Raw genomic sequence first — 24,261 nt, forward strand, 5'->3', positions numbered from 1 at the left:
AGTCTCCACCTTTTGCTTTCTCTCATTTTTCATGTATACATATTTTGCTTCATATCCAAACTAGTATATTTAATATATCTAATTTGTTTATCTGCATAATTGCCTCTATATACGTAAATATATGTATATATATATCATTGCTATTATTTTGAACTGTCATATGTCCAAATTTGACCAAATGCATTTTTTTCAATATCTCTTTTTGCTTGCAGTAGCCACTAATCTTGATCAAACTATTGCCTCTCCAGCTGCTTCAGATGCCAAGATAACAGAAATCGTCAAAGTGTATTAAAATGCTTTTGCTATAGAATGGTGAAACTTTTTTTTGTTTTGTTTTTTTGTTTCTGAAAAAGCAACATTTTGGACTAATGACATTTTTGCATAACAGCAGTGACATATATGAATTATAGGTATAAGTAGGTATGTGTATGTGTATATATATATATATATTATTTTATTTTATTGAAGCTGAAAAACTTTATAAACTATTAACTCAGAGTTTCCTGACTCCATTCATCAGACAGTCAGCAGCATTCAGAACATACAACAGTTTAATAGTTTATAACTATTTATATGTATTCATGATTGTAAGTAGATACATAAAATTGGTTACCTGGAGTTGTTGTAGAAGACACAGGAAGGAAACAATGTTCTTCACTGTCAGACAAGTTTTCACAATCAATAATTGTACTGTTAGAGCCACAGCCCTTTTGAACAGCTAATAGTTTAAAAAAAAAAAAAAGAAAACAATCATCAAAAGATTAAAAAATATGCCTAAATATTTGTTTTGTTTATTGCACCTTTTGAGCGTTTTTGCCCCAAAATGCAGCCTTAAATATTTAGCATAAAAATAAAATAAAATAAAATATAGTTAAAAAATTCAATTTATAGATTGAAGGAATGTTTGAAATGTATGCATGTAGAAATGGATTGTAGAAGAACATGGATTGGACCAGAAATCCTGTAAGGAACCAAGTGAGTCTGATATATTAATGACTGATCTGTTGTTTCAAAGCACATGGCCAGCAGCACAAGACCACCTTGACCAGTAAGATCAATGTAACTGATGCTCTTCTTCAACAGCTACAAGTTGACAACTGCAGGAAAAATACAAGCAAGGGCTCCATTTCCAGAAGGTTGACAGACCCACAACACAGGACTGAAACTAGTGATTAGAATAGGGATTGGAGGAGGGTATTATGGTGGGGATGAGAGAAGCAGAGATAAGTGAGTTGGAGTTAAAGGACCCTCCAATACCTGTAGAATTGGTGGAATAAGGATACCGTATATTTGTAGAGCAGAGGTTGGAGTGGTAACTTCATGCCAACTAATCAGGTGGTCTTTATATTTTGGATGAATGGTTTCAGGTGCAGTCCCATTCTGTAGTTGCCTGGAACAAGGGTCTCCTGTAACGGCTCCAGACCAACAAACAAAGACATTGAAATTCTGCCATGACAAATTCTGTCTGACAGATGCAAGCATGAGAAAATGGATGTAAAAATGGCAGCAATAGCAGCAGTGGTAATGATGGCAAGGACAATAATGACAACAAAGAATCTAAGGTGCCAGTGAGGGATATTGGTGCACCATACCAGATCTTTAAAGAGAGGGAAGGTGGGGGAAAGGAAAAGAGGAAAGAGAGAGCATGAACAAGATATTGCTGACTTACCAAGACAAGTGGACTTGCAAGAAAATTTTGCTTGACCATTTTCACATTTTGGGAACAACAAACCACACATATAATGTAAACTGAGGGAAGAACAACCACTGTTTATGATGGGAAGTGCAGAAGTATTAAATGATATTATGGCTTCTTCAGCAGTTTCATCTTTGATATTTGGGAACATGGTTCGAGAGTAGCCAGCATCAAGACATTTCTGGAACTTCAGTGGGAAACAGTTGTCTGTCAAAGATATAAAAGAGTTTAGAAAATGTAGTTGGCAGATTTAAACAATTCAGTTTCAATTGTTAATTCAAATATTATTTAAGCAACATGTTAGAGAAAGTCCAAATTAGAAAGTACAATTGATCTTTGACAGATCAGTCAAGAGGAGTCGCTTAAATATATTCATATGCTGATGGTATTTAGAACTTTAGAGATTCCTAACTTCCCCTGGACAAAGATCAGTCTCTCACCAAGTCGCCGATGTATGGATTTCAGCCCACTACTCTTAGCTAAATGAAACACTTCACAATTATAAAAGACCCCAGCCATATAGTGCTGGAGTGTTCTTTTCCATAATTGCTATTTCCAGGTATATCAAGTGAGTAATAGAGATATCTTCCCGGGAAACAGCAAAGTTTGTATGACAAGTCAGAAAAAATTGTTCCTATACAACTTGGTTTGCAGTAATTCAAAATCCTAACAGCTTGGGTAGCAATAATTTCTCTTAAAACAATTGGTGTATTTAGAAACCAAGCGTGGGCCATGTTAAACTTAGCCAGGAGATGCATGAAGAGACAGAGGATGAATATAGGAAAATATAAGTAGTTTACCATTTGTTTGTGTTGTCGTCCATGTAACATCTGTTGCTGTTGTTTGATGGCGAACGCTGGAGGGTCTGATGCTACCTGAAAAAGGAAAAAAATTAAAGCATAAAGAAAACAATATTTTATTTAACAACAATATCACCATAGGGCCATTAAGTGTTAATATCCTCTCTTGTCACATCTAAAGCTACCACAATAGTGTATGGTTAGAGGAGATACTTGTAATTTCATTCTTTGGCACAAATTAATTGAAACCAATTGCTTAAATTAGTTTGAAAATATATTTAAAACAAAAACAATGAAAAATATCAAACAATGTTTGATAGAATGTACTTTTATAAAGGCTATTTTGAACAAGTAGATTTATTAAATTATCAGACTATTCTCAATTTATCTTCAGAGACTGAGATAGCATACAAATCTATACAAATTCCCCTTAAATTATATTTTATATTCTAAAGAATCATTACAAAATGTAATCCTAGATAAACTACAAAAAAAAAACTTTTGGATAGAGACAACTAGAGCAATTTTGGTTACATGTTGATGATAGATGACCTGGGGTTAAACAACAATTAGTTTCATCTAATGATCCCGGCAATTATAAGAATACTGGTCAGTATAGACGTGTTCTATGGTAGATATCCCCAATGTCAACCCTAGTTTCTTTCACTGTCCTATAGTCAATAAAATAATTAAAGGTAATATAATGATGTGATCCAATTAGTAATACCATCTTTCTGCCAAGACATCAAAGTGGCCACCTGTCAAGTGAAATTGTAAAAAATAACAAGTCTTTGGGACATACTGCAACAATGATGGTAGGGTTTCATTACATGAAATAATTTAAGTTAGGGCTGAGCAGCTGGGGAAGGAAGACGTACTTGATGCAGTGGTGTGTGGTTCAGGTAGGAAACAGTACATCTCATCATCAGTCAAATGTTCACATGGCAGGAGAGTTGCATTTTTACCACAGTTCTTTTCTATGGCTGGTATAAGAAAAAAAAAAAAAGAGCGAGAAAGAGGTAATAGATTTGTGAATTTAAAACATGATGGTTCAGGCAACACTGTGCATATTTTGAGTGAGTAATTAATGTTTGAATTCAATCAGTTCTGCTTAATATTCTCATGTTGATAAACAAAGGAAATGCACCAAAACTAAGCATTATCTCCTGATTTCTTCCAGAAACTCCCTTACACTTTAGTGCCCATGACACAAGCAATCCAATAAGCTAATCCAATAGCTACCTGTTTTGGAAATCCCTGTTCTAGGCACTACATCACACCTAATTACTTTATCCTAAATTCCAAATTTCACCAACCTTCTCTTTGACTCATCACGTAAACTCTTCCAGCATTTACTTCCTTTATTTTATCTCCCAGAAACAACAGAACACATTTAAGTTCTTAGCTTTACCCCAGAAAATTCTTTACAATCATCATAATCAAAATAATTAGCAAGTGAAATAATTAATGAAACAACTTCAACAAGATATTGCTGACTTACCAAGACAAGTGGACTTGCAAGAAAATTTTGCTTGACCATTTTCACATTTTGGGAACAACAAACCACACATATAATGTAAACTGAGGGGAGAACAACCACTGTTTATGATGGGAAGTGCAGAAGTATTAAATGATATTATGGCTTCTTCAGCAGTTTCATCTTTGAAATTTGGGAACATGGTTCGAGAATAGCCAGCATCAAGACATTTCTGGAACTTCAGTGGGAAACAGTTGTCTGTCAAAGATATAAAAGAGTTTAGAAAATGTAGTTGGCAGATTTCAACAATTCAGTTTAGTATGATGTATTGAATGAGAAATATTAACTTAGCAGAAACATTGATAAAATGAAAAAAAAACATTAAAGAATATGGACAGATATATGTTGGAAACCATCAAGCTTTGGACATATATTGGGGAAGGATGATACATTCTAGGGTAAAGCTATACTGATTTGAAGTTGAGAAATAATGATAGTAGGGATATATAAGGGGACGGTTTCAGAAGTTGTTAGGGGAGGCCTATAAAAAAAATAAGGTAAGATAAAGCAAAAGAGAATGAGGTTTTATTTCAAGTATTACCATCATCACCACCATTTGACTGTTGTTCAGATAGCCACACAGCTTGTCTCTAATCAAGGATGCTTTCAAGACCTGTGTCCATGGTGTCAAAGCAGGTTTGGCGTGTGTTGTGTTTTTGTTTATATAAAGTGAAAATGGAATAATATAGACAGAAAGAGAAGCCATGACTAAAACTGAACATGAGTGAGGTTGAGTAATGGAATTAATTGGAAAGTTTAAATAATGTATGGAGATTTTTGAACAATGAGGAATTCTTGGGATAATGGGTTGAAATTTGGGTTTAAATAGGAATCTAATGTTTAGAATTGGTTAGAAAGTTAAGAAGCAGATGACATATGGATAAAAGAAAAACAAAGAGATGAGAGGAAGGTGAGATTTATGACAATGAAACATTTTCTACCCTTTATACCTGTAGTTGTTGTTAATTTTGATGTTGTTGTTGTTGTTGGCACTTCTGTTGTTGTTGTTTTTGTTGTTGGCACTTCTTTTGTTGTTATTGATGTTGTTGGCACTTCTGTTGTTATTGTTGTTGTTGGCACTTCTGTTGTTGTTGTTGTTGTTGGCACTTCTGTTGTTGTTGTTGTTGTTGGCACTTCTGTTGTTGTTGTTGTTGTTGGCACTTCTGTTGTTGATGTTGTTGTTGGCACTTCTGTTGTTGTTGTTGTTGTTGGCACTTCTGTTGTTGATGTTGTTGTTGGCACTTCTGTTGTTGATGTTGTTGTCGATTTTGTTGTTGTTGTTGGCACTTCTGTTGTTGTCGATTTTGTTGTTGGCATTTCTGTTGTTGTTGATGTTGTTGTTGTTGTTGTTGTTGGCACTACTGGTGTTGTTGGATAGTTTGTACTGAGTGTGGTAAACTGACCTGTAAGATGAAATAAAAGATTCAGAGAGAAAATCCTCCACAAAGACAACCAACAAACAGTCGAAAAAAAAAAAGAATTATTTTACATATTAACCTCCACTGATTTCAGTTGACATTTCATTCTACCTGTTCCATCATCAATCACCAAACGATTCCCTTTTATCTTGATTGTTGTATTTACACATTTCCTTTGACTGCATCTGAATCTTTATTTCTAATACATTTTCCATAGTTTTAGTTGTTTGATATGAATTCCGACAACATTTTACAGCACAGTAATATAAATAAAAGAGTCATGCTTAGAAGATTGAACCTACCATCCTAGATAGGCTACTGCCATCTTGTGAGTTTATTTAACCCTTTAACATTCAGATTTCTTTGATTAATTCAGAACAATGGGAATAAATAAGCATTACATTTAACATACATTATCCTGTAACTTTGAGATTTCAATGGTGTGTTTGTATATTTTGAGAATGACATTGTAGGGTAGGTGTGAGAGGCTGGATCTGGTCAGTTTTAACATAACACAAGTAGAACATTTGGGCCAAATATGGCTGGATTAAATGCTAAAAAGTTAAGCAAGACGAGTTGAATTAGCAAGTAATAACTTTGCTCACCACCTAAAAGCATTATTGTATGGACAATCAAAGCAATACTCTTCACAGTTTAGCAGATGGTACACACCATACATCTACTGAACTTTCTACATATCTTTTTTTCCCAAATTTAGCAGCCACAATTAACCTGTTCTAACATACTACGTATCTAACCTGTTGTGAACAGCTCGAATACCATACAATATCATACAAAGTGTGCAATGTTTCACTTGACTGAAGTGAAGTACAGCATATTTAGTTACTGCTCCAAAATGTTTGGAAATCATATTCAGGCCATAGATCTGTCCACTATAAAACTGCAATCACTTTCTTCCCCACAAATCTTACCACCGACAACAACAACAACACAACTATCACAGAAAATTCAAATAAATAAGCTGAAATTCAAAGCTTACCATCAATAGAAATGTCGCTATCAGGAAAAAACTTTTGGATTAAGGTAAGCATATTATTAAATTGTTTCGTTATAGTGTTCAGGATTATTCGATATAGGATAATCACACTTCCTGGCCTGTAATGAGAACAGAATTGTTGTTGAGAATTATGTAGATATTTGCATAAATATAGATTGATAAACATGAAGTTATCCATGGTAATTGATAATCATAAAATTATCCATGGTGATTGATAAGAATACATGTATCTATAATGAATGATGGGCAACTAAAATGAATGCTCATAAAATGGTTCAGCAACAGGCAAACTTTCAAATTTCTGATGTCCACAAAAAAAAAAAATTCTTCAAAGAATTTTAAATATTCACTGAATATAAATGTTTGTTTTTATTGAACGGTAACTTTACAGAAGAGGTAACTTTTGGCAGTCTTCACACATAATGACAGAAAAAGTACAGAACAAACAGCCATGCTATATATCAAAAGATATGCTATATGTCTTCAACAAAGTGAGGAGGAGGAGGAAATTGTTTTGTGATACAAACCTAACAGTTAGAATTTCAGTTCGATTATAGTCAGCTGCGAAGGAACTATTCTTGAAAAGCAGGTCCATCTGAATAAAATAGAACAAATGAATAATCATTACAGTATCAACTGATGATGATGAGAAGAAGAAGAAGAAGAATCCTTTCTACTATAAGCATAAGGCCTGAAATTTTGGGGAGGGGACTAGTCAATTACATTGACCCCTGTGTTCAACTGGAACTTAATTTATCAACTCCAAAAGGATGAAAGGCAAAGTCAACGGTGGCGGGATTTGAACTCAGAATGTAACAATGGGCAAAATACCACCAGGCATTTCATCCAGCATGCTAATGATTGTGCCAGCTCACCACCTTGATAATAATAATGATAATAATAATAATAATAACCCAAGGCGCACAGAGCTGCGCTCGGTAGTGAAGTGAAAGCACGTTATAAAAATAAAACTACTGAACAATAATAATAATAATACTAAAGTCAAACCAAACATTGATATTTCGAGTGCATTTAGTTCACATATTTCATTGCAAGATATGTTAAGATATTTCACAATCATAACTTCTGTTACAAAGCTTTAAATTTAAGGTCACATGAAAGAAATTGTCTAACATACTTTCATGGTGAATTCCTGCACAAGCTGGTGGTAATCTGCAGTAGAATGGTTGAAATAGGTTGCTTTCCAGGTTTGGTTTAATACAGTATATCCAAAAAACTTGGGTTTTTCTTCATCTAGAGAAAAAAAGAAACAGAAAACTGTATAAGTAAAGTTGACACCAGAAAAAGAAATATAAACCGTGTTGCTGTTGCTAAGTAGCCCTATATTACCGTTGTTGCTTGGGAGACCCACAGATTTTACAGTAAGTCAGTCAGTTTGTCAGCTACCACTCTGGTGCATATGATGAACTTTATAAGGAAATAAGGCCAGTCATCATATTATTTCATATAATATTCCATAAAGATAAAACAGCAACAATAAAGAGCGGAGATAGCTTTACATGGTTTCTCAACCTGCTAGACATAGCAGTCAAACTACCTTCAAATTACAACCCACCATCTTAAAAATGGAAGGATACTAGATACACACTGGAAGCTTTAATCAGAGCTTTTCTCAGTCAGGGTTAATCTACAAGAGGGTGCTGAAAAGTTCCTGACTTTAAGGGTATCATGAAAGGCCTAGGTGGAGGTCCAATTTTCCAAGTTCTTTCACAAAGCTTATAGAAAAACTGAAGGACCACTGCAATAAGTGTGTGAATCTGAGAGGAGGGGAATATGATGAATAAAATCGTAATTAACTGATCCTTTTTCTTTAACCCAAAGCCAGGAACTGTTCAGTACCCTCTCATATATCTAAACAACAACAACAACAAACATGTTTAAAATGTATACATACCTTTATCAGTCATTATCACTGCTAAAGCAGCTGCCGTAGCAATCACTGAAACGAGGAATAAAACAAGCAATGGCACGTATGTTGACCTGGAGCAGCCATTCCTTAACATATCTTCATCTTTGGGTGAAGGGTTCACTTTTGGGTGACTACCAATGTCTTTATGGCTAATTTCTGAGTACTCTGCGAAACCATTGTTATCATAGGCATGATCCAATTTCTTCAACTTTCTTCCTTCTCCTCTAATTGATGGATCAGATAGTTCTTCCTAAAAAGAACAATAATAATAATAATGTTGATTATCAGAATGATTATTTATTGATATATATGTCACAGATTGCTAGAAAAAAATGAGGAATAATGATTTCCAACTTGAGTACATATTCTATCAACCCCAAGGGGGATGAAATGTAACTATAACAAGATTTGAACTCAAAATGTAATTATATATGTCAAGCTATTTTCAGATTTGATCCAATCCACAGCTGTTTCAGTTACCATATTGGCACATCCATCCCTACAATGTCAAAGAACCATCCACTGTGCCACTTCATCTTGCTTTGTAAGAATTTTGGTTCATAATCTGCAAAGCATCAGCCTGCAGTAGATGTGTTCATTTCTGGCTAAGTGGTTGGAGCAACATGGAAGGAAATTCTTTGCCCAAGAAGGACACAAAATCACCAGCTGGTTCTGGGAACTGAACCAACGATCTTACATTGATGAGCGGATCACTTTAATTGACTCTTTAGTTTCAGCATACCAACTCAGATCAACACATTTGCTATGCCAGTACACCTCCGTAATTTATTATTATTTTTTTTACATCAATCGAGAGAAATTCTTCTTCAGTGTTGATTAAAACCAAGTTAGTCGCTCTTGCAACATGGTAGGCCCCGGATATGGTTTTATTAATTTCACCTTTGAAAACGCGACTGTAAACAGTAATATGTATACAATGTAGAGCGCAGGGAAGGGAGAGTGTTGAAAACGGAAATGAGTCCCATGAGATTCTTGAATGAAATGAAGCTGAAGTAAAAGATGGTGTGAGAACAGCAGAGAATCAGAATATGATATTATCTCTCCTCAGTTTCTTTGTCATGATGAAGATTCAAGTGAAGAAGATAAAAGAAATTTTTAGCATATTTTTACACATAAACGATTTGGACGTATTTGCAAAATCTGGTTTCAGTTAATTTGAAGAAGGCAATAAGTACAACATGGCTCGGAAAGATACCAAAATAAAAACAATCCGTTTGCTGGGGAGAATGACATCCTTTTCCAAACAGTAGAGAAAGCTTCAACAAACGGAGAAATTATGGGGAGGAAACTGTTGTTATACTTTCCGTAAAGGAAAGATGCTACCGTGTTGTTTGCTTTTTGTTTTCAAAGGAACAGTGGTCGTTAATGTTAAAACAAAGAAGAAGGGTCCCCTGGCGAAAATTGAGACCGCGAATACTTGACCATAAAACAAGTCCTTGTTGTAGTTTACATGAAGGAATAACTAATGCTTCAAACCAGAGAAAAAAGTCTTTGTCTGATCACTCGAATTGTTAGAAATAATAGCTAGTCTCTCTAAAATCACACCATATTGTCTTAAACATACATGAGACATGCATATGTATGCATGATCCAGCGGCGGAGACCGCTACATGATAGCTGGATTTGCTACGTCAAACTTTATCGTCATTAAGAAGGATACGTTGAGTAATGCGGTCTTGTGATTTTTGCACATAGAAAAAAAGACGGGATAATCATGACAAGTCTAGACTAACTTGGCTTTAATATCTTTGTCTACTTGAGTACAGCCGACCGAAGACTTAACAGCAATAGCACACAGAACAAGCATACGACACATACATGGACACAACACGCATACTACATAATTTCCGTCCTAAACAGACGTACGGACTGAGAGCATCTCTACACAAATCGCTTGATCCGCTAGAACTAGCAAAGCACACACTACTACGTTGAATGAGATCCAAAGTTCACTGTACATAGTAGAAAAGGAGGGACGGTCATGTCTCGAATATCATTCACCATAGATTTATTCGAACATGGTCTTCCTACTCACGGCTATATTTTGGAAGGGGTGGGGTTATAAACCTAATATTTTTATCTTTTCTTAATACCGGTTCCCATATTAAATTCATATCTGCACCAGGTCTGCTTAGGAGGTTATTGTTCTCCTTTTTTTCCATACATTATCAGCTATACCCGATTTTTCCTCTCGTGTCACAACTTTACGATGTTCCTCTACATTTATTTTAAAGGGGCGACATGTTTCGCCTTTGGGTAACCTACCGAAAATGCATAGGATGGAGTACACACAGTTTTTGGTCATATTCTCTTCTATAGGAGGGTTTAGTCGAAGGAAATATTTGCGAAGTGTTGTATTACTTCTGAATATTGTCCTGATGTCATAAGGACCGCATCTCTTTCATATCTTTTCCAAGTGGCCTTCAACAGAATAGACAGACAGTGGTCAGTTCATGGGTTTCCTCTTCTCTCCTCTTCCCAGTTGGAGTGGAGAGTATGTTTTCTGGGTAGTTATTGCATAGTAGATTGTTTCTTAGTCAAATAAAAGGTTGGGCTCGAAATCCCACCAGACCAACTGATGAAAGCCGCAGAGCACATCAGCCGAAACGTTGTGGAAACAACAAACAAGGTGAGAACACCTATCCGTCCATTGTAAATAAAGTCGAATCATAATGTTTAATAATCTTCGCATCAGCTGAGACAGTGTTAAAATCTGCTTTTCCGGAATTAAGTGATATTACTGACCGTTCTTGCAATGGTTCAAAACACCATCACCGAAATCGTGTTCATATTTTGCAAGACAATAAGAACTTCTTGCAATATCCCGACAGATTTGACGATTGGTGATTTGGTCGACCACGAACTTTTGTAGTTGATCGAGATTTTCACTTTTCTTGCCATGTGCAGACGAGAAGCTTTGGATCTCTGTCAGCGCTAATAGCTTTAGAACTGTGCTGTGAGGATGCTTCGATGCTTGCGAACGCATCACATCATGTCTAAGTCATTTTAACCAGTCCTAAGCAATCATCCGCCTGTTCACGCAGGTTTTGTTTTTCAGCCTGGTGGAAGGTTTTGCTGCAATAAATTGGTTTTCAACCAGCTAGAAAGAGATGAATATATTTGTGATCGCTGCAAGTATCGTGAGGTGAATGCAGAAAATCTCCTGTCGCCTAAAGTTTAGTCAAAGTACGGTAAATTGCTGCTACCTTTGCATATCCTATTCAGCAGTGATATATCTAAGGCTAGGATGTGGCTCGTTTCGTTAATAACATTTCGTCACAATGATTCCGCAATCCCACAACAACCCAATATAATCGAGTTAACAACTTATGTCATGCAAAACAGTTCTTAATTCACGATAATTATTAAAGGATACAGTATTGAAACTGTCTCAATTTTAGCTACTTGGTCCTGTACACACACACATAATATATATATATATATATATATATATATATATTTAAATATATTTTTTTACACCAAAAATTGGGCAAAAGAATATAGTATCTGTTAACAATCTTAGAAAAATACTCACAGTTGAGTTTTTGTATGTATGTATGTATATATATATATATATATATATATATATATATATATATATATATATATATCAACTTAAAATAGAGCTCAAAACTGATCCGTTGAAACTATGGTATTTTCAACGGATCAGTTTTCAGCTCTATTTTAAGTTGATATATATACATATATATATATATATATATATATATATATATATATATATATATATATATATATATAATATTGTACACTTCGATTAATATTTTGACTGTACTGACAAATATACGAGTGCATTTTTTTATGACTTATGAACTCTTAGACGGCTATACAGATAGATAGATAGATGGAAATGTATGTGATAAGAATAATTTAATGTGACTTTCATACTTTTCACTTGTGCAGATGTAGCATTTGTTTAGTGAAATTACTTCAGCTGGGAATTTAAACCGGTAAGCTGGGGGGGGGGGGTTCTAGGTGTTTTCAGCTTACCACAGAAGGGATAAATATCAATAGTTTTACTTTACCTTTGTACGTGTATAAATAAATTCTGTAGGCATGCAGGCTTTTTGTAAATATTTTTCCTTCTATTAACCACAATTTGATCCTGCCGTAATCTGATAAAGTTTGCCGAATAAAATCCCGTGTTATTGTCAATGGTTTTAACGTCTGTACAATCTGGTTTCAAATGGCGTGAACATGTATTTGTGCGTTTGATTTGGTTTATCTTGTTTTGTGAGTAAATAGTTTTGTATGAATATAAACAAATGAATTGACAGATATAGGAATTAAATAGCAATAAATAAATAGATAGTTAGATAGATAAATAAATAAATACATAAATAAATAAACTGGTGTAAATAAATAGGTGTTTGGAAGGAATATATTATTGTGTGAGGTAGATTGTCGACATGTTTTGTGTAAAGTTTGTAATGTAACTAAATCAAACTATTTTTACATCGTATAATCTCCACTTGTTGTCCCCTCCCACTACCTCTCATTCTAATTCTTATTGTTTTCCGGATTTTTCCAGTGTGTGTGTGCGTGCGTGAGTGTGTATGTGTAAGTCCTTCTAAACGAGGCGCGGAAGTCCGCTGAGTGTGACGTACTTGTCAATTCAAGTGTGTAAATATTGACTTTTGAATCAATTGTTGTTGTAGATGATGACAATTGTTTATTTAAACAGGATTTTAGCGAAGTGGAGCCCAGATTCAAGTTAACAATGCTGACATTATCATAGTGGCGACACGGATATTGTGAAGATATAAATATAAGAGACGAGTCATTTTTGGAATGGTCCTTTAAGTTTCAGCAGCCTGCAACTTTAAACTGTCGCTATCATCGCTCCTTAGGCTAAGACTTGCGGGTAAATGTAAAATCTCAACAGCATCATAGCAAGGAGTGTGACCTAAACACTGGTCTTTCTCTTCTGGTTACCAAACTAATGTTGGGTCTCAGGGAAGGACAAACGTTCTAAGTGAATGCAATTCTGTGCAGTATTTCACTGTCTGCAACCAGTTCCATAGGAACTTCCTAAAACTATGGTGACCCACGTGGCTGTCTCTTCCATTGCTACTACTCTTTAAGGTATACCATCGGGCTAGAGATGGTATATTGCTTAATCTCCCACTGAACGTATTCGGCTTTAAAGCTATTCATCTTCCCTGAGATATAGAATCTCTAAGCAATTTCTTCAGTTTTTTCCAAAGATGCCATAGATGTACGGTGAAATTTACACCTCATGATAGTGTCGAAATGATTGATTTTGCGGCTTATGTTGGTTAATTCATTGTTAGGTTGACTACAGGTGTTATAGCCAATGTAAACTGACAGGTATCATCGAGTAGGTTGTGCCACAATTCTAACATCGTCGATAAATGATTTGTTTCTTACTTTCCTTAACTTTCATAAAAAGAAAAAAGTGATGTTTACTAATATTTCAAGAATTTAAAAACAATATATAATCGCTGTTCCGTTGGATATTTTAAAGTTGTATTTACGTATTATTACGTATTACGTTTTCTGTTCTGTCGGAGTGGCTTTACTACAAAGGTTACTGGGTGCAGCTTGATGAAGCTGGAAATATGTTTACATTCTGTCGTACATTTCAATAGGATTTGGATCTCTTCAGGCATTCAGCAAGCATTTACGTTAGAGACAATTTATGCCTCTATGACCGCGGTTAACGGCGCTATTTTGGAAGTAGATGTGCATGTTTTCCTTTGTAGAAATTTATGTAATTGTTCTTCGAAGAATTCAAGCCCATCTCAAACAAAACTTCTTAGTTCGATTCAAGGCAGTTCCAGACCTTTGTGAATGGTATGTATGTACGTACGTATATATGTATATGTCTGAATATATAAATGTGCTTATATGTAAAGAAATTGAAGGCTACGCTTTAGCTGCTGTTCTCTCTAGCAAACAAAACACGGATTATTTAACAAAGCAGTTAGTATTCCACATTATGCCTCTGTATTGTACTTTTCGTTCTTCAACATATCATACACGGTAGCCCTACCTCTAAATTTAGGGCAAATACACTTGAGTCACCCTTTGTATGATCTCACCGCCCCCTCTCTCCATCCTTCTCTTTTCTCCCTCCCTCTCATACATATAAACACACGCGCACATATTTACATACTTCTATCTGTAAGTACATAATTGTGTAGACAAGCACATACGCGTGTATGTATATATGTCAGCAACATTACATTTTATCTACTCTGTCAATGAATGATAATTTTATTTACATCACTCGCTCTCAAGTTTCTATATTTCTTTTCTTTACCCCAAATGGTCTTTTTAGTTGCATGTACGTGTGTGTGTGTGTATACACACACACATACACACACACACATATATATATATATATATATATATATATATATATATATATATATATATATATATATATATAAATACACTTTAATTGAAATACAGTTTCCTCAAAATTAAACATATCTAAGATAATAAATGTGAATGTCAGTGTGTCACACTTTTTCAACTTTACTCCTAGAGGCCGTAGCCCAGCATATCATACCATTTTGGAATCAGGCTGACTCCGTGAATAAATTAAGAACATTCCAGGCCGAATCCGGACCTGCGATCCTGAAATTTTGGATTCCTATGTTTGCATTACTGCGATTGTTTTCGGCGATTTTTTTTACATGATATTTTGCAACGAATAATGTAATCTATATTTATCAAGGTTAAGAACAATAATCCTACTTTTCGGATCCTTTTTTTATTTATTGTACTTAACCTTGATATCTTGTGTCACTTCTATCTTATATCCTAGATGTATAGAAGGTCAATGAGGTAGAAATCGAATAAAAATAAAACATGGGGTTGTTAAAAGCTGGTTAATATAATAGTTTTAGCTTTTACTTGGTTCCCCGTGACTCTTAACCCTATTTTCCAATGAACATGTATATAACAATACATCCAACACCTACAGTCGCATTTTCTAGGGGTGGGTACCAGATTAACCGACATTAAAGTACGGATTAGAAAAACTGGATGGCTTAAACCACCAATATTCCCGGTTGTACTCTGCAAGTAGATGATCTCTAAAACTCACAGTAACTTTAAGCCGATGCTATTTCCCAACAGGTAGTACACAAATCCCTAATTAGTAGGCGAGTGACTACTTCTTTGAAGTCACACTTGCAAGATTACAACTTCAAATTAAGCACATCTCCTGCTTCAGTATCCTTTTGAATTTACCCCCAATGAATCCTTTCTCAAATTTAGTGTAGATCTTCGCCGGAGTTTTTATACAATAAATCTTAACTTAAATTCTTGCACGTGATTATTTTTCAAGAAGAAACCCGATTCTTACAACTGGTAGATGTATACAGAACTGTATACATTCATCAGAAGATGTATACAAAACTGAACTGAGTTGCATTCCATGAAGTTTACAATGGGAAAATTTGAAGTTTAACAGATCTACATTAGCAATTAATGTATCACTTGTTCTTCTCTTTGCTTACTATCTTATAAGTTTAATATTTCCAATTTATTTATTCTAAAATTTAAAAACAAATTGTCTGAATATGTAAGCTTTACATGTATATTTGTACCTAATAACATCTGCTGACGGCCAAAAATAATAATCTTTCTATAAACATACTTATAAGTTATAATTCTTCCACTGATTCGCTAATCATTTTAACCACAAGTTAAAACCTACATTTTAAACACCCCCTCTTTCACATAAGATATAAATGAGCCGTTAAATGTTACTTTATGAATCTATAAACACCTACTGCTGTCAGATAATACGGATTACAAAGGCAAAAGCAACACTATATTTAAGTGAGGTTACTTACTATCTACCTTATAATCATATTTCCTGTTTGTAACGCATTTAAATAGTCCTACCTCAGAATATATAACCAACAAGCACAGGTACGGAGAAACTCAATTCTTTTTTTTTTTTTCATTAAAAACCACGAAACAGCATCCATCTAAATCTCGGGGTGACAACTAAGGACATGTTTCGACTTTATTGCACTTCGTTGGTGGAACAGTTGAACTTGAACCTGGTTGAACAGTCATCAAAGGATTTTGCATATAGAAAAATAGTAAGAAAACCTTTGGCTAGAAGTAATCGATAAAATTAAAGGAAAAAGGAAAATGGAGCACAAACCAATTGATTTTTTGAGATGTATTCTCAAAATAAAAACTGTGGGTCAAGGCTATATGAACGTTTTTCTTGATGCTGTCCAAACTGAGATAGTTATAACAAGCCCCCCCTTCCCCCACCCAGATCTCTTTATAGGAAGACCAAGTGAATCTGTTTTACTTATATTAGTAGTTATGATTTTAAAAGACTATCAATGATGGAAGGGGTCCTTATTGATATATGTTAGTTTTCCGCGAGGTTTATAAAATGGTTTGTATGAAGAATGATTCAAAGCCCTCTATTCTCTGTCTTCTTGCAGGTGTTTGCTGAAATCATTGATGGTTTTTTTTTCTGCATTTTATCCTGTTAAATCATTATCATTGTCAAAGCGGTGCAACTAACTCTATATTTCTTCCTACAATTTACTGAAATTGGTAGAGGAAACAATACATCATTGTCTAACACCAACTGTTGTTTTAAACCGATGTTTTGCATGTTCAACCAAGAATGTTTTAGCATTTACTAATGGAAGACTGATGTTTTCCGTAGTACATGGGCTGTACTCATCGAGGTTATCTTTTGTAGTTCACCGAGTTACCAGGACGTGGCTTAATATACTTCTCAGCTCCCTTATTATTATTATTATTATTATTATTCAGTATAATTACTCAACATTTTACCATTAGAATCGGTAATTGGAGCATAGATTTAGATGAATAGGATATTAAGATATGGCAGAGTTTAGTTGCCATTCTTAATGCGCATATTATGCTGGAAATCGGTGCGCAATATCTCACTGACTTTCATAAAGTATTGCATACACCCTGACAACTCTTTTCATATTCAATTTCATCTCGGTTTCCTCCCGGCTAAACCGTATTTTATGCCTTTTCCCCTTCGGTTCACCACATTTTGTTCTAGCTTTCAGCAATCAACACACACACGCACACACACGATAGGCTTCTTTCAGTTTCCGTCTACCAAACCCACTCACAAGGCTTTGGCCGGCTTGGGACTATAGTAGATGACACTTGCCCTGATACTGCGCAGTAGGGCTGAACCCGAAGCCATGTGATTGGGAAGCCAGCTTCTTAGCACACAACCATGGCTACGCCTATTTTATATATGTGCATATATATATATGTGTTTACATTATATATATATATATATATATATATATGTATGTATTTACATACACACACACACATGGGTGTGTGTGTGTGTCTCCTCGTTCATCAAAGTGAACTCCCCGCCGCCATTATGTATGCATGTATGTGTGTATGTGAAAGGCACATTGGCCAAAATACTAAAACTGAATCTCTTTCACATATCATGAGTAGATGTCATTCAAAATGAGAAATTTCCCCTTGTTTACTGTATTTAAGAAAATGGGCGACATGAGGTTCATGTCTTTCCTTGTGTTTCCCAAACCTACCAACCCAAGTCGGTAACTAAATTGCGAAAGCTACAATTAGGATTTGAAAGTGGATCTTAGTCTCGCTTCACTGGGTGTTTACCTCGTTTAGTACAGAGCTCGCACACACGCACACACGTGAGAGTTATGTCAGTGTGAGAATGTGCTTCTGTGTCGGCATGTGTGACAGAGTGTGTAGGAGAGAGAGAGAGAGAGAGATGGAGAGGATATGGGGAAGCGAGAGGAAACGACGATTGCTAAAAATGCTGAAAAACATTTTTTTTTCTTTTCTCTGCCGTTTGTCTGAGGACCAATAACATCTAGGATTGCGCTTAACAAGTGGTTTATGTTGATGTAAAGGAACACATCGTGTGAATTAGGTTGAAATAAGCTACTGTCGACAATTCATCTGATTAGCATAGAAAAATTCCTTACCAAAGAAGAAAACAAGTGTTGATAAAATAAGGGATATATATATATATATATATATATAAATTATTATTATTATTATTATTATTATTATTATTATTATTATTAAGGCGGCGAGCTAGCAGAATCGTTAGCACGCCGGGTGAAATGCTTAGCGGTATTTCGTCTGCTGCTTTGTCCTGAGTTCAAATTCCGCCGAGATCAACTTTGCCTTTCACCCTTTTGGGGTCGATAAATTAAATACTAGTTGCGTACCGGGATCGTTGTAATCGACTTAACCCCTCCCCCAAAATGGCTGCCATTGTGGCAAAATTTGAAACTAATATTATTATTGTTGTTGCTGCTACTGATTTTTTTTAAATCTCCTTTTTGAGATATTATTAAACTCGACTCTCAATGAAACAAAAAAAGACTCGAATCCAGCGTTATTTTTGATAGAGTCTTAGCATAGTAAAAGCTGGATACAAATTTCATTTAAAGCAAAGTTTTCTCTGGTCGATTCAATTCAACAAGATTCCAGGGCACCAATCGATAGAACGCATTTCTTTAAACTGTACTATTCAATCCCCATGAAAAACATAACTTTGCTGCTGAATTTACTCAGATATTGTAAGCTTATCATGGACAGTCACACAACTATAATTACTATAATTAATAGAGAATAGTCTAAAAGCCTCATAGTGGTGTAGTGGCGGTAAACGGGAATGGATGAAGTAATATTCATGCCTAACCCGATGACAAGTGACACAAGTAAAGTGAGATTACAACAAGATTGTTAAAACTGGGTGTGAAAATGCTTCGCCGAGAATTTATCTCTTTATCGGCATTCATTATTATGTTGCTTTGCACGATCACGATCTATAGCTGAAAGAAACTTTATATATATATATATATATATATATATATATATATATATATATATATATATATATATATATATATATATATACATACATACACACACACCCAAGAATCTCTGCAGGAAAGTGAAATCGAGTTATGTGACATTAATTCTTCAGTTGAGACCACCCTACAACTATTTCGCATGTGAGCACGTACATGCATGCATACATACATACATACATACGTATGTACATACATACATACATACATACATACATACATACGTATTAAAAACGCGTAAATTCAGTCTCTCTCTCACACATACGCAGACACAATACGACTGATTTCTCAGAAGAGCACAAGTCTGTAGTTGAGTGATACAAGCGAGTGAATAGAATCTGCTAAATGTCTGGCAGGACCGAACTTGTGGCATAATTAGAAGCCCAGGGAAGGAGCTAGACATTAATTAAGTAAATTATAAACAAAGATTTATCAATATGAGACGATATGTAAAAGCATTGTTTGTGTACGGATATTGTGTACGCAAATAAGAAAATGTTTGCGTACATAATATACGTACACACACACACACACACACACATTTATATACATCCATATAAATATACACCTACATACATGCATACGTACACACACATATGGTGGTGTACCAGTATGATTGCAGCCGCAGGGCTGAAACGAATAAAAGTATTCGTTGCCACCCTTTCTTTTTTTTTTTTTTCATACATTCGCGAAAAATAAAATGTCTCTAAAATAAGCGCAGGCGCCACGTTTAAACATTGTTATATTCTGCGCACCCACCACACTTTCCCCAATGAAGTGACGCAGAACAACATACAGTGATAATTCAGCCTGTATGACCATGACCGATGCACTTCGGAGCTGAACTGATGTCACGCAATTTAATATTGACAATTATGTGTGTGTGTGTGTGTGTGTGTGTGTGCGTGCGTGTGTGTGTGCGTGTGTGCGTGCGTGCGTGGTAAAAAACATTGCACAGAAGGATGACAAAGGAACGCACAGAAAATCACACGTGGTGCATGCACATGCTCATCCCTCATCAGTTATCGGCCAGAAATCATCATAATTTCGCGCCACTATCGTCAAGGAAGAGGCAAGCAGAAAGGTACAATGACATTGTGCCTATCTAACAGCAAAATGTTGGTCATTTCTTTGAGTTATACAATGAACCACATAGACTGATTTAACATAGTTTCCAATAAGTTGGAAACTTAATACTGACTCACACAACATTTAACAAAGAAGTGGCCACAGCTCTTCAGTCGAAACATGTAAGGGAGTAAATGGTTTTATTTGGCGCATTATTTTATCAATTGAATATAACATTTGCTAACCTTATACAGGAAACCGACAGAAATCTGTACTCGTTCCAAAACTGATGAAAATATGAAATAAATATAGCGGTTTCTCCGTTTCTACACCCACCCCGCAAAACGATTTTTGCAGACGAAGTTATTATGTCAAATTAAATAATTCCAACATATTGCTATCTTTTTTATCATGGTGTATGGTAAGAAGCTCGCTTTCCAATCACATGGTTCAGGGTTCAGTCCCACCCCGTGGCAAATATCTTCTACTGTAAGTTCGATCCGACCAAAGCCTTGTGAATGGATTTGGTAGACGGAAACTGAAAGAAACCCGTCGTAATAAAAATATATAAAGTATCCTAAAACATAAGGCCCGACGCTTAACTTTTCACCAAGGCATCTCAATATCCTCTTCTAAAGTAAGCAGTTGTGTTGTTATGGTTCTCTTCAAATAAAATAATAAACAAGTGAATAGGAAAATACTCATCAACATTCGAGTAATTCTATCGGTCACGCTCTCCCACTCACCTTTCCCCTCTCGGTTTGCATGTAAGTGTATGCGCGCGCGCACATTCATTTAAATATAAAGTTGTACGTCTATACTAACTATAAATATCAATTCTAATATATTGGCACAAGGCCAGTAATTTGGAGGGGGAGAGCGGTAAGTCGGTTACATCGACTCCAGATTTCAACTGGTACTTATTTTATCACCCCCCACTAAAGGATGAAAGTCAAAGTCGACTTCGACGGAATTTGAACTCACAACAAAGACGGGCGAAATACCGCTGAGCATTTTGCCCGGCGTGCTAACCATTCTGCCAGCTCTCCGCCTTATCAATTCTACTATATTATGCACTGTTTGTTTTATCTCGAGCTTTCCCTCCTTCATGTCATAAACATGTCTGGTATGTTTTCAAAGCGTCTAAATGTAATTAACACCTGTAATTTCATTCTAACTCCTGATGAGTTTTTTTTCCAGCAGAAGCTTTTAAATGTGTAATACATTTATAATCCTCCCATACAGCCTCCACTGCTCAAAGGTTGAAAAGTGGTATTAAATCTCGTATCGTTATTTTAACACAACAGGGTTCTTCAGACACACAGTATGGTGGAAAATTTGATAGGATTTTGTTGGCTATTAAATATTCTTTTCCGGAAAATGCTTGCCTTTCCTGAACTCAACATAACACACACACTTTATATATATATATATATATATACATAGGCGTAGGAGTGGCTGTGTGGTAAGTAGCTTGCTTACAAACCACATGGTCCCGGGTTCAGTCCCACTGCGTGGCATCTTGGGCAAGTGCCTTCTACTATAGCCTCGGGCCGACCAATGCCTTGTGAGTGGATTTGGTAGACGGAAACTGAAAGAAGCCTGTCGTATATATGTATATATATATATATGTATGTGTGTATGTGTTTGTATGTCTGTGTTTGTCCCCCCAACATCGCTTGACAACCGATGCTGGTGTGTTTATGTCCCCGTAACTTAGCGGTTCGGCAAAAGAGACCGAAAGAATAAGTACTAGGCTTCCAAAGAATAAGTCCTGGGGTCGATTTGCTCGACTAAAGGCGGTGCTCCAGCATGGCCACAGTCAAAAGACTGAAACAAGTAAAAGAGTAAAGGAGTATATATATATATATATATATATATATATATATATCCTGTTACTAATTTCACTTAATTGTCTATTTTGGAACTCCAGCTTCAAGCTTTTTCCTACTCTGTGACACAGCTGGATGTTCAGCCAGTGGTTGGTAGGAATGATGTGGCGATGACCACTCGGTCTGCTATTGAAATTATTTAGGTTATATTTGTTCATAGACAAGCACGCAGACGATATTTTGAATGTCCGGTTTAATATATTAACATCTCAAATCAAAACATTTAACTATTCTGCAAAACAAAGGCTACTTAACCTCCCCCACCAAATCCGGCGACCAAAACAAACTCGAGTCATTTTTAGTTTTCTCCAGGTTGACTTCAAGGTTTACGTTTCTGCACATTGAATGGTATCTGCGCCTTTGGAGCTAGTCACGTGAGCATTAACAGCTACCTTAAGAGAAAATGGCTCCAAACGGAAGTCTTCATACCACTTTGTCAAAAAATCAACACTGTAAGCCATCGGCTTTCTCTACTGTTCTTTATGGAATTTATGTCATACTTACTCAACTCATAAGTACCACTTTAAAATCCCTCTAAACATACGTGTCTATAAACTGCTTGTCACACGACTCTATCTTATAGGCATTACTATTCTTAATAGTAATGCGTATTTGATAGAGCCGTGACAAGCAATCTATAGACACGTATGTTTAGAGGGATTTAAAAATGGTATTTATGTCTGTTATAATGACATATATATTCATCTCTGTTCAAATAGGAGGGAAGGCATTTTACTTGTGCTATTAACATTTGATGCGGCAAATAGATTACGAACTATGCAGCAAATAATTTTACACTCTAAGCTGAAATTCTCAAATCCTAGTAATCTCTATTTTATTGCTTTAAACCTTTAAAAGATAAATTATTTCAGTCTACTGAATCAGTCTGGTCAGTTGAGTGCGTTTCCATCCACATCCACCAACAGATGGCACAGACAGCAGAGCTGCTTCATTACATCTCTCTTAAATAATTCATACAAATCTCCAAAGATTAAGGATTCCATCACTTTGCAGTCATAAAACAATCCCTTGGACGGTTATTCACTTCTGTGGTCTACACTTTTTACCATTTCCTTCCAATCAGTTTTTTGTTTGTTTGTTTTGCTTTATTTATTTATTTTTTTTTTTTTTTCGCAAGAAAGACAATTTTTCTATCTGGCAAATTGTTACGTATTAATGAGGAATAATTCTTTTTCTTATTTTTTTAGATCAATTTGCGATTACCAATAAGACATTCTTGCCCATTTGACCTTCCCTCTACCGTATAGCGGAGGAACAGTTTCGATGTCAATGAACTTAATAAATATATAATTCAGTCTCTATCGCTGGTTATGTACTTTTTCTATTACATCCGTCCCAAATGACCTAGAGAAAAGTCTGAGCATTACATAACTATTATCTCTCCCTATAAATCGTCATTCTAATCTCCCCCCCCCCCCCATTTTGTTTCGTTGGGTTAAATTGCAACATTCCGTAGCGGTAAGCTATCTGCAGAATTTTTGATCGGATTTCAATTCCTAATTAGACCCGTTTCACTTAGGCTGCTAATGTACTCTACAGCTGGTGTTTCATGTATCTAGAAGCTATCCTTTTAAAAGATGGGTGTGGTGATAGAAACACAGGAGCAACTTTATTGTCAGAAACCAATACAGTTTTCTGACATTCAGTTCCACCCATTGAAAACACAAAGATTTTAAGGTAACATTCCGACTTTCGACTTGCACTGGCTGCATTGGTTTATAATCATTGAACCTTGAGAAAATGGAATCCCATAATTTCATTATATTTATATGATGTGAAAACATTATCTAGAACGTACGTATGTTTTATATAGCATGAAAAGTAGTAGTAGTAGTAGTAGTAGTAGTAGTAGTAGTAGTAGTAGTAGTAGTAGTAGTAGTATTCCAAGTTTCAAACTGTTAAAAACAAATTATTTTTAAAAATCTGTGATTGAGATGGAATAGATCCAAAATTATTATTAATATAAAT

General features: G+C 35.4%; 1 protein-coding gene and 1 long non-coding RNA gene across 5 annotated transcripts in view; one reads left to right on the forward strand and one right to left on the reverse strand.

Moving 5' to 3' along the window:
- LOC106874472 (uncharacterized) overlaps positions 1-24,261 on the reverse strand; it is a 152,072-nt gene that overhangs the window by 63,111 nt on the left and 64,700 nt on the right. For 3 of the 4 annotated variants that reach the window (XM_089340256.1, XM_089340257.1, XM_089340255.1), the window contains exons 2-11: positions 8,385-8,649; positions 7,608-7,723; positions 6,997-7,064; positions 6,452-6,567; positions 4,984-5,436; positions 3,998-4,231; positions 3,375-3,479; positions 2,497-2,571; positions 1,670-1,903; positions 614-718 (exon numbers count right to left, since the gene is read on the reverse strand). In XM_089340256.1, coding sequence (XP_089196382.1) covers positions 614-718; positions 1,670-1,903; positions 2,497-2,571; positions 3,375-3,479; positions 3,998-4,231; positions 4,984-5,436; positions 6,452-6,567; positions 6,997-7,064; positions 7,608-7,723; positions 8,385-8,649 — 1,771 coding nt within the window. Of the gene's footprint in view, positions 1-613; positions 719-1,669; positions 1,904-2,496; positions 2,572-3,374; positions 3,480-3,997; positions 4,232-4,983; positions 5,437-6,451; positions 6,568-6,996; positions 7,065-7,607; positions 7,724-8,384; positions 8,650-12,463; positions 12,949-24,261 lie in introns of those variants that run through there. The other variant, XM_089340254.1, reaches the window with a different exon arrangement.
- Positions 13,894-23,592, forward strand: LOC149131359 (uncharacterized). The gene is made up of 2 exons (XR_016238082.1): positions 13,894-14,255; positions 23,481-23,592. It is a non-coding gene; the product is annotated as an uncharacterized LOC149131359 (long non-coding RNA).

Source organism: Octopus bimaculoides, chromosome 23, assembly GCF_046866305.1.
Source record: "Octopus bimaculoides isolate indiv1 chromosome 23, ASM4686630v1, whole genome shotgun sequence".
NCBI classification, from domain to species: Eukaryota; Metazoa; Mollusca; class Cephalopoda; order Octopoda; family Octopodidae; genus Octopus; species Octopus bimaculoides.